Raw genomic sequence first — 11,743 nt, 5'->3', positions numbered from 1 at the left:
CTGAAAATAGATTGTTTTCAATGTAATTTCATTTTCATACTTTCACTTGAATATCATTATCAAGATACTACCTCCCTTAAACATTCAGGCAACTAATTACTGTGTCTTTCAATAGAATATAATAATATGCAACTCAATAACACTTAAAATGGCTTAAACATTCATGCAACTAAGTACTGTGTTTTTCAATAGAATGTAATAATATACAACTCAATAACACTTAAAATGGCTTAAACATTCATGCAACTAAGTACTGTGTTTTTCAATAGAATGTAATAATATACAACTCAATAACACTTAAAATGGCTTAAACATTCATGCAACTAAGTACTGTGTCTTTCAATAGAATGCAATAATATACAACTCAATAACACTTAAAATGTATCTCCCTTAAACATTCATGGAGGTGTGTGACTGAGTGGTAAAGTATTTGGCTTCCGAATTTGGGGTCCCGGGTTTGAATCCTGGTGAAGAATGGGATTTTTAATTTTTGGGATCTTTGAGTGCCACTGAGTCCACCTAGCTCTAATGGGTACCTGGCATTAGTTGGAGGAAAGGCAGTTGGTTGTTGTGCTGGCCACATAACGCCCTCATTAACCATGGGCCACAAAAACAGATGACCTTTACATCATCTGCCCTATAGACTGCAAGGTCTGAAGGGGAACTTTACTTCTTCACTTGAGCATTCATGCTATTAAGAACTATGTTTTTCAATATAATATCAGACCTGCCTACCGTTACGCAAAATGCGTATTCGTTACGCAAAATCTCCCAAAAATGACAGTCAATACGCAAATACGCATTTAACCCGTCGCGTTATGCATTTCGTATCCTTTTTTTCCCCCTCTCTTGACTAGCTTACGAGCGGTCACGGAGGTCACGCTAAGCCGTCCTGTTGGGCTGGAGGGGGGGGGGGGTAACAGAAAAGGTGGGGGAACACATTGTGTCCAGATCTATACGTTGATTGGTTCTTAATAGCAATTAGATTTAGTCTAGAAATGAAGAACGCAAGAGTGAGGGAGTGGCGGGTTGGTACCAGGTTGGTACCGTCAGTTAGCTGATACAAACGGTGACCAACGTGACTTTTTTTTTTTTTGTAAGTTCATTAGTAGAAATTAATTATGTTGAATCCCTGATTCCCGTATTCATTTGTATAGAAAAAAATATCGAAGTGCTATCGATTCAAAACACATTGAGTGACATTGTAGATATCAAGTCTAGATCTAGATCTGGATTCTAGATCTAGAATCTAGATAACTTGTTATACAGGAATAGATCCACGGCATCGGTAACACTTGAGCCCAGATCTAGAGTAGATTAGTAGATTATATTCATTATAAATTATATAGACATAGATCCAGATCTAGTCTAGATATCATCTCTATTGTATTGTCGTATTGATCTAGATTTAGATTGTAGATCTAATCATGACATCGAGATCTAATATTATATATATATATATATATATATATATATATATATGTAGGCAGGTCTGTAATATAGTAACATAATAATTGGTATTATGTTAATAAAATAATAATAGGTATAATATAATAACATAATAATTAGTATAATATATTAACATAATATTAGATAAAATATAATACATAATAATAGGGAACACAATGATTTTCCTAAAATATCTGCTTAACACAACAGGAGGTAAAATACTTACAGAGCTATTTAAAATATCATGAGCATACAAGCCTTCTTTAGAGTAGCGTTCCAGTTTAGATGTATATTGTTCTAGCTCCTGTCTATTTTTCAATGCTACTAATGTCTGTGAAAACACATTTGTAAATGTTGGTTTTTAATCTAAAAGTTATAAACATTTTCTGTCCTATTTGAAGCCAAATCAGCAATAAAGGTAGAAGTAATTATCAATCCCAATAATCAAGCTTTTTTCTAAACATCAAATACTTTATATTTATAAAAATATGAAGCAGAATAGAAAAGAATCTTTATAAGTTCTACACTTGTAATAATGATTCCATTCATCAGAATTTATTATACTCATTAATGAATTGATTACATTCATGAGAATTTATTACATACATGAATGGATTACAACAATGAATTGATTTGAATATATTCCATGTATTACTGAATTAACTGTGATTGAATTGATTTGAATGTATTTGTGTATTACTGAATAGCTTTCATGTAAGATTGAAAAGATTTGAATGTATTTCATTTATGAGTGAATAGTGTAGAACAGTGTTTCCCAAACTGTGTTCCATAGAACACAAGGGTTAAGCCTGAATAGGTGTTCTTTGAACTACTAAATGCTCAGAATGTGGGAAGTCTTCTGTCAAAAAAAAAGTTTGGGAAACACTGGTGTAGAATGTATTAAAGATCTAATTGAACTGATTCAAATCTAGAACATTACTTACATCTACTACTGCTTTGTGACATTCCACTTTTTTGGCCACGCTGAGTCTCTGCTCAAGGTTGTCTATCATTGATATATACTTATCTAATACCTAGAACAAAATATTTTATAGAACTAAGAGCATTGACAGGTCTAAACATCCACGAAAATAAAGAATTTTCATAAACCAAAAAATGCCCTAAAACAGAAACAAGGACAAATGTAAGTCCATTCTTCAATGTGTAAGCCAACGAAAACAAATTTTTTCTTTCCATTAGCTATTCAAGTAAAAAGATGGAGAATTGAATATGTTGCCTGAACTTTTTTAATTTACACAAATCAAATCTCAATAATAAGATAAACTTTTATTTTTACAGATTAACGAAAGCTTTTTTTTTAAAGGTAAAACTAAATGATAACTCAAATGAATATTTTGGTGAGTATAGCTCCCGATGTGAAATATACAAAACTTGAGCAGCTTATTCAAACAAATTTTGTGAGAAGAAATGTCAATGTTTTGTTTGTAATACTCAAGAATAATTTCAAGTGAATGTTTTTTGACACGCTGTGTCACATGATTTGAACAAATCTGTTTATAACTTAAAGAAATAAGAACAATACAGCAACAAACAACAAACTTTATAACCAGATTTAAAATATTTATTTTAAAAAAAAAAAGAGGGGGAAGGCTTAGAAATGATTGATAACATAAAAACAAAAAAAAAAATAAAACATAAAATAATATTTTCATTGAAATAGAAGTACACATAAACCTAATGATGATTAAAATAGGTATATACTCACATCAGGTGGGGCACCATTTCTATGCAAAATATTGACTATTTTCTCAAAGGCTATTACAGCTTTCATTTTTGTTCCTCCAAACCAACTCTACAAATAAAAAAAAATATAATGAGAAATAGGATAAAGTTTAGATTAAGTTGAAACAAAAAAATAGCAATTAAACATATAATGAAGAATTAGTTTAGATTAATTTTAAACCAAAAATACTTTTTAAAAAAGTGCATACTTTAGTTGTTAATAAAGCTTCAATATCTTTCCAATTACGAAGTCTAGCCCTGGCAGAAATACTTGTCCATAAGAATTGTTTGTCTGAAATCTAAACAAAAAAAAGATGATGAGAAATGAAGTTGATTCCGGCATAAAGACAATGTACATGTATTTTCAACCAAATGATCTTGAATTTTTGAAGATCTAATTATAGTTAAATGTTTGTTTTGTAAAATGTTTTACAGATTTTGGATGTTCTTTCAGAGTTGAAGATAATTTACTTCCTAGTCCAAACCTCCTGCAGAACGATGGAGGATGGGAGCGGGCAGGGTTTGAACCCGGAACCATCGATAAGTCAGAACGACAGTCTAGCGCACAAACCCCACGACCAGCCAGCTTGAGTACAAAATGTCCATAAAGATGTGTCCTTTAGTTAGTTTTAGCTTTTATGTAAGTTTATGTTAGTTTAACAAACTTTTTTAATACTTATAAAGCTAATGATGACCGGCAAAAAAAAAAAAAAACTTTAGGAGAAGTGTAGGTTAGTCAGGAAAGCATTTAGTTACTACATCCTTTCAAAGGACATATATGTATATATAACTTTGTAAGCAAATGATTTCTATGATTTATTTAACTCAAGGTAAAAAAAAGGAGCTTGATGATGCAAGAATCAAAACGTCAATTAGGTATAAAAGAAATCATTGTGAGAGAACATCATCTAAAAAATTTACAGTAGAATTCAAGGCAAAATTTGTTTGTTTCTGTTAAGTTGCCTAGAAGGTAGGAGACATGGACTAGTTGTAGTTAAGGGGTGTGATATGAAAGAAAAAATTATAAAAGTTATACAATGTTTGTGAAATTTTCATAAAATCACAACTTTAAATACAAATTTTCTAAGAAATAGTTTTGCTCAATAATTTCTTACCATATGCCGTTTCTTCAAGGATAATGGGCTTGCAAGAGAATTCTGAAAATAAATGAAAAAGTGTTGTTTTATTGTTTTATTTATTGTTATTTGACATGATTTACATGAAATGGATTTCATAAGATAATTATTATTCTGCTATTTATTCTTTCTAGGATAAAATGTTGATTCTGATAATATTAAAAACAACAACTTACTTCTCCTAAATCATAATGATAGAGACAACAGTAGTATAAAGTAGTCACAACAGGCATGTCTAGCAAAGACCTCTTCCTGGGAAAATCTCTAAACAATGTACTTTTCCCAGATGATTCCAATTGGGCATCAGTTTCCTGTTTAATACACATTGACAAAATATGCTTTCGAAAAGTTGATTTCACAACTCTAAAAAAAAAATCATTTAACATATAAAAAGTCCTAAGAGTGCTAAATAGCAATAACAACAATGTTATCAAAACACACACACACAAAATATTCAAAAAAACAACAACATGGTTTTCTTATACAAGTGATTACCTCAATAGGTCGCTGCCTTTCTAACAAGTCAATATATTGCTCTACTAATGAAGAATCAAAACTCAACTGTGAATCATTTTGAAAAAATGATCTTCAGAAACCAGAGAAACAAAATGCATTATTAGTAAATGCCAATAAAATGAAGCTTGGGGTACCTCAAGTAAGCTAAACTAAGTAAGGAGATAATTTTAACAAAATTTTTTTAACCCAAATACATGAATACGAAGAAAGATAAGATGGAGTACCTCATACAGTCTCTAAGTTTTGAAATCTTCACTGAAACATCAGGTGCGGCAACACAAGTTTTATATTTGTACATCTGATGTGAATACAAATTTAGTTTACAATATAAAAACATTTGATCAATATCAATAACATTTTTTAAATGTTTTTTTTTTATTTTATCTTTTCTAGAAGAGAAAAAAACATTTTTTACATCTAAAAGTATAATTAAAATTCAATACTTCACTACTACCACAGAATATTAATCAAAGTGAAATTAATTATTATAATGCTTTTAACTTAGTTGGATTATTGACTACATATCTTACCAAAACATTGAAAGCCTGTTTGGAAATTTTGTTAGCAATTATATTGAAAAACAAAATGCTAAAAATAACTTACAGCAGCCTCTTCATTTCTTCCAAGTAACCTGAAATGTTCATGTTTAAGTTACTATTTGAGCCAATAGAATTTTATAATTTTAACTATCAAATTTGAACAGCTCACTTTCAAGAATATACTTACAATAAAGTATTGATGTATTCAGATGTGTCGAAATGGGATTTCAAGTAAGACAAATAATGATTGGCTGCCACTGGACGAGAGAGAATTTCTCTATTAAAAATCTGGCTTGTCACAGATTGCTTGAAGAATAAAACTGCCTAATGGATGTAAAAGATACTTCAAATTTAACAGTACTACAATGCAGAAAATTATTTTTTTTTGTGTGATTCTAAGATGCTGACTTCAATAAATAATATATATTTAATTGGAGTGAGTAGCCCTTGTCCATGACCAATTCCCTTTGAGACATTATGGTCCATTGAGAAAATAATGCAAGACTAAACATTCACTATAAACAAGGATTTGAATGACCATTACTGTCGTGCGCATCTGGTAGGGTATTTTTGTTTGAGCACCATAAGGTCTTATTAGTTCTGTTTCTAAGGATGCGCTATATTGGTGTCATTGTTCTCTTGTTGTGCCTTGAGATGAGTCTCTTTGTGTTCTCTTGGTGTGCCTTGAGATTGAGTTATCTGTGTGGTGTTATTCCCCAGTATTGGGTAAGTTAGTTTATTGTACTATCTTCTACATGTCGTAGCTTTACAATCGGTTCTTTAATAATCGTGAAAATGGCGGTATCAAAGGAGTGTGTATTTTTCTTATCTAGGGACGCAGGCTTGGGACTCTGTTGGAGTCAAGTCTGAGTTGTAGGCTTGGTAGTTGACTATTGCCCGTTGGCGTTGGGTTGGCGTTGTGAAGCCTGATTGACTATGACACGAAGATTAAGGTGTGCTATAGCCCTTTGAATGTAATCTGTAATTGCCATTGATATTTATTCATAATGTATGCCTCATAATATCATATATATCATTAACTCATTAAACCTTTGTTGTTATATGCAATATTGTTATTCAATAGTATACGTTAATATTGGGTTTATTCGTTCCTAGATATTTATTGCATAAATTGATTACTAGACTGTTAGGGGTGCCCAGGCAGACGAGCCGAGGCTAAATTATAACTCTGGCATAAAGCTAATAAACACTGCTCAGGTGGGGAGCCCGGCGGAGTACATCATACCCTAGATGAGCGCGAGGACAAAACACACCTGACAGAAATGGGGGCTCTGGGAAACAATATGTAAATGTCAACTTTGTGACCTCTGTGTCCTTGATTTGACCGCTAGGGCCAGTATAAAATGCAGATACATAATGGATATGTTTTGTATATTTTAAAGTGATCTGTAAATACAGTTATGATGTTAAAGCGGTCTGCTGTTGTGCAGCACTAAATAGATTAGACGAGCATTCGTTGTATTTTGCGTAATGGGATTAGTTCACAATATGTATCGAGAAACTTAGAGTGTATATTTACTATTTGAAACTATTGTAACCTGTTCTTTTATTTATTGTCACCAACGCCTGAATCCTCTGACTCTGAGCGGCAACGTGTGAGTGGATCGAGTGCCTGTCGACGGGATCGACCTGAAACTGTGCGTCTTGCTGGCTGGTGTACCGGAACCGTCCTGAAGTTAGAACCGTTGGTCTGCTCCAGTGGCTTTGGTTGTCAGTGGTTTTTCTCTTCTGCGGAGCCTGGAGTGAGGCGACTTTCTTCCGACGCGGGATACTGAGCAGATAAGTCCTTGGCCCTGTTTTTGTCGATGCGCCCGTGATTTCAGTTAGCCCGTTGTAATTAAGAAATAATATATATTTTTTTTTCCTTTTTATCTCTATGATCTAACTTTGGTTTTTGTTAGCGATAGTTAGACTGTAAGTATTATTTAATAGTCTGTGTGATGGAGACGAGGTTGACTCTAACCGCCCAGTTCATCAGTGACGGCCGTGCTCTCGGGTATGATGGTGAGAGGTTGGAGAGGTATGTGACAGAGCAGAAGGCTGACTACGAGAGAGCCAAGAAGGAGGAGTTTGAACGAGAGACGGCTAGGCTTGAGCGAGAAGAGAGGTTGAGAAAAGAGGCGAAGGCGGAGGAAGAGAGGTTGAGAAAAGAGGCGAAGGCTGAGGAAGAGAGGTTGAGAAAAGAGGCGAAGGCAGAGGAAGAGAGGTTGAGAAGAGAGGCGAAGGCGGATGAAGTCGCTAGACATGAACGGGAGGAGAAGGCCAGGCGTGAGGAACACGAGAGGTGGAAGGAGAGAGATGCTAGAGAGGAGCTCAAGAGAAAAGATGAACTGGAGTTGGCACGGCTTAAAGAGAAGTCGGCGCCAGAGGCAGGTGCAGTGGTAGGTCAGGCAGTTGAGGTGCGACAAAAGAGTGTCTTGGACAGGCTAGACAAGAACTTCCAAGGCATGAAGGAAGAGGACGATCTTCTGGCGTACCTGACGCACTTCGAGGCCGTAGCAGCAAGGTGTAAGATTGAGAGTAAAGAGTGGGCCCTACTGTTGTCCTACAAACTGACGACATCTCTCAAAAACTTTATGTTGAGGGACAGTCTGTTCCTTAACGACAAGTATGAGGATGTCAAAACGGCACTTCTCCGCCACGCAGACATCAATGCGGAGACATGCCGCAAAAGGTTCCACCGGGTCAAACCACGGCAGAATGACTTCCGTGGGTATGTGACTGAGCGGAGGACCGCGCTGGACAACTGGTGCAAAATGGCCGAGGTAGGAAAGACAGTAGATGAGATCAAAGATCTCTTGATTAAAGACGGGATACTTGAAAATGTTTCAGGGGAGGTCTATCGACAACTTGTTCTAAACAAGCAAAACACTGTGGAGAACATGTTAGACATTATAGAGGGGTTTAAAGTCGCGAATTCGGGGGCGTCGCTTGCTAAAGAAGAAAGTGTTTATGTGGCGGCGGCGTGTGGCGAAGCAGTGAATCGTGGCCCGGCCGTTGAAAGAAAAGTGATTGTTTGCTTCGGGTGTGGCATGAAAGGCCACAAGTCAGTTGAATGCCCTCAACGTTCGCCAGTAGCGAGCTCCATCCCTGTTGCGGATGGAAGGTCTAAGAAAGCACCCGCAACCCCTGCAAACTCCCACCCAAATAGAAATGTTTCATTAGGGCGTTATCGGAGGCAATTTGATGGTAGTGGGCGCAGAATTCGCGGCACGAGCACGAGACGGCAAAGTTATGACGTTGAGGGGCGTCCGCCTGATAACGGATACGGAAGGTCAGGTGGTACAGGGGCGTACGCACCGAGACCCAACTATAACAACAGAACCTTTGGCCCACCGATTAGATACAGGTGACTGAGTGGTCCACATGATGTGCAAAATTGTTGCAATTGTTCCCTAGGAAAGGGTCTTGATTTTTTTTCCCCTTGTAAAAAAGAAACATTATCTTATGTGGATAAATCGTTGCGTGACAGATCGGTAGGCAAGTTGAAGTTTGAAAGTGGTAGAGTAAATGGTAAAGTTGTGTCTGTGCTGAAAGATTCTGGTTCAAGCGTGATAGGTATTAGGAGTTCGTTAGTTGGAAAGAATGATATGATTCCTGGAAGTTATAGGTTGAAACTTGTTGATGGGACAGTGAGAGATTACCCGTTAGCGTGCGTTTACATTGAGACTGAATATATTGTTGGTAAGTTTGTGGTAGCATGTTTTAGGGATCCAGTGGCAGACCTAATTATTGGGAATATAGATTTGAACGGTGGCAGTCAGCTTGGTTGTGCTGCTGTAACTAGGGCGATGAAAGAGAGAGAAAATGATGACAGTGTTATGAATGACAGTGGAGTGCTGGAAGATTGTCGTGATGTTCTAGGTACAAGTGATGACTTTTTACGTGAGCAATTGAGTGATCCGTCGTTGAAAGATCTCTGGGAGCGGCAGGTGGATAACTGTGTGGACAATAAGAAAAATGGATGTGTAGAATTTAAAGTATTTGATAGATTGTTGTATAGAGTATTTAAGGGAGAATGTGGTGAGGAAGAGAGACAGTTAGTTGTACCGTCGTCTAAGAGGGAGCTTGTGTTAAGAACGGCGCATGAGAGTATGCTAGCGGGTCACTTTTCAATAAGGAAAACGAAAGGCAAAATTTATAAATATTTTTTTTGGCAAGGTTTAGACAGGGATGTGAAAGAGTTTGTGAAATCGTGTGATGTGTGTCAGAAAGCTAGAACACCACGTCGTTGTGACAGAGTGGAACTGGGTCGTATGAATGTGATTTCCACCCCATTTTTTAAGGTGGCCATTGACATTGTTGGCCCATTGGAGCTATCAGAAAATAAAAACAGGTTTATTTTAACCTTGGTGGATATTGCTACAAGATGGCCGGAGGCTATTCCACTACGTAATATAAATACAGAGACGGTAATCGAGGCACTAACCACCATATTCAGCCGAATCGGACTGCCTTGTGAAATATTGTCGGATCAGGGGGGTCAGTTTACCTCCGAACTGTATAACCAGGTGTGTGAGTTTTTCTCAATTAAACCGGTGCACTCCACTGTGTTTCACCCTTCCTCGAATGGTCAAATTGAGAGGCTAAATGGGACTTTGAAGTCGTTCCTTAGGAAGGTCACCCAACATAGCCCACGGGACTGGGATAGAAAGATAACTGCTGCATTGTTTGCATTTAGGGAAGTTCCTAATGAGACAACTGGTGTGTCTCCGTTTCAGCTTGTTTATGGCAGGCATATGAGGGGTCCATTGTCTATTTTAAAACGAGTTTTTACAAATAGGGAAGAAGAAACGGAGTATAAAAATGTATTTAGCTATCTATTGGACTTGAAAGAAAGGTTGTCTGTCGTTACCGCTATTGCTAGTGAAAATGACCAAGTAAATAAAAGAAAATATAAAGTCCAGTACGACAAGTATTCATCCAATCGGGACATAGAAGCGGGAGATTGTGTGTTGGTTTTAAAACCACAAAGAGAAAATAAGTTGTCTGTATTTTGGCAGGGCCCGTATAAGGTTGTCAAAAAAATGTCAAAGTTTAACTTTATTGTACAGAAGGACGAGAAGATGAAAATGTACCATATTAATAGGCTTATGAAGTATCATTGTCGGGTAGGGAAAGTAGATGATGTAGTTAGTATTAATACTATTGGTGATGAAAATAAGTTTCTATCAGCCAATATGGTGTCTGTCGTGAGCGACGAAGACGCAGATACTGAAGGGTTGTCTAAGGAAGATGCGCTGCCTAACATTCCAACGTTGGAAGTTAGCCAGAAGTCAGACGGGAATATCTTGGCGCAGGTCAAAATAAACCCCGATCTTAGTTCTGTGCAGAGAAATCAGGTTGATGATGTTCTAAATGAGTTTAGGGATATCATTTCAGATTCGCCTGGTAGAGCAAAGGTAGAGAAATTTTCTATTACGTTAACAGATACAAAGCCTATTGCACTAAAGCCATACGCGGTTCCCATACATATGAGGGATAAAGTTAAGCAAGAAGTTGACAGTATGCTTGAGTTGGGAATAATTGGTCCCACGAACTCGCCATATGCAGCCCCGGTAGTCATTATTAAAAAGAAAGATGAGTCGTTAAGACCATGTATAGATTTTAGAAAACTTAATAATGTAACTCAGATCCCGGCTGAAGTGATACCTGAGCAGGAGGAGTTGTTTAACAAATTGTATAAGGCCAAATATTTTACTTTGGTTGATCTTACTAAAGGTTACTGGCAGATTCCCATTAGTGAGGAAAGTAAACCATACACAGCTTTTCGTGTATTGGGGGAACATTATATGTTTCACTATTTACCGTTTGGGTTAAGTGGGGCCCCAAATCATTTTAATAGGGTCGTTAAACGTATGCTGCAAGGTTTGCAAAACGTTTTATTTTACTTCGATGATATATGTATCTTCAGTGAAGATTGGGATACACATTTGAAAAGTGTCCGTAATGTTTTCGGCGCTCTTAGGGAAAATGGGTTTACGTTAAAGCCAGCCAAATTAGAAGTGGGGTTTACTAATGTTAAGTTTCTTGGACATAATGTAGGGCAGGGGGTTGTTAAGCCTGATCCTAGTAATGTTAAGAAAATTCTAGAGTTTAAAACGCCCACAACAAAAAAGGAGATTCGTAGCCTCATTGGGTTGGTGAATTATTACAGCAGGTTCATACCGAGATTCTCTGAGCTAGTGTACCCCTTTACTGATCTGTTGTGTCGGGGTCGGTCTGTTAAGGTGCACTGGAATCATGAGTGCGCGGAGGCTTTGAGCAGGGTGCAGGCGTATCTGTGTAGGTACCCCATTCTTCGTTTGCCTGATCCTTCATTACCCTTTTTTCTTCAGA

General features: G+C 36.7%; 1 protein-coding gene and 1 long non-coding RNA gene across 5 annotated transcripts in view; one reads left to right on the top strand and one right to left on the bottom strand.

The window, feature by feature from the left end:
• Nucleotides 1-11,743, bottom strand: part of LOC106056921 (spermatogenesis-defective protein 39 homolog) — a 34,036-nt gene that overhangs the window by 3,774 nt on the left and 18,519 nt on the right. For all 4 annotated transcript variants that reach the window (XM_056023735.1, XM_056023734.1, XM_056023737.1 and 1 more), the window contains 10 exons: nucleotides 5,571-5,707; nucleotides 5,448-5,475; nucleotides 5,069-5,142; nucleotides 4,824-4,914; nucleotides 4,505-4,639; nucleotides 4,308-4,349; nucleotides 3,402-3,491; nucleotides 3,176-3,262; nucleotides 2,394-2,483; nucleotides 1,676-1,780 (listed from right to left, as the gene is read on the bottom strand). In XM_056023735.1, the coding sequence (XP_055879710.1) occupies nucleotides 1,676-1,780; nucleotides 2,394-2,483; nucleotides 3,176-3,262; nucleotides 3,402-3,491; nucleotides 4,308-4,349; nucleotides 4,505-4,639; nucleotides 4,824-4,914; nucleotides 5,069-5,142; nucleotides 5,448-5,475; nucleotides 5,571-5,707 (879 nt within the window). The remainder of the gene's footprint in view (nucleotides 1-1,675; nucleotides 1,781-2,393; nucleotides 2,484-3,175; nucleotides 3,263-3,401; nucleotides 3,492-4,307; nucleotides 4,350-4,504; nucleotides 4,640-4,823; nucleotides 4,915-5,068; nucleotides 5,143-5,447; nucleotides 5,476-5,570; nucleotides 5,708-11,743) is intronic.
• Nucleotides 5,941-6,446, top strand: LOC129925155 (uncharacterized). Its single transcript, XR_008776934.1, has 2 exons — nucleotides 5,941-6,109; nucleotides 6,217-6,446. It is a non-coding gene; the product is annotated as an uncharacterized LOC129925155 (long non-coding RNA).

This window comes from Biomphalaria glabrata, chromosome 3 (assembly GCF_947242115.1).
Source record: "Biomphalaria glabrata chromosome 3, xgBioGlab47.1, whole genome shotgun sequence".
NCBI lineage: Eukaryota > Metazoa > Mollusca > Gastropoda > Planorbidae > Biomphalaria > Biomphalaria glabrata.
The sequence above is the reverse complement of the archived record's forward strand: the minus strand, read 5'-3'. Positions and strand labels throughout refer to the sequence as shown.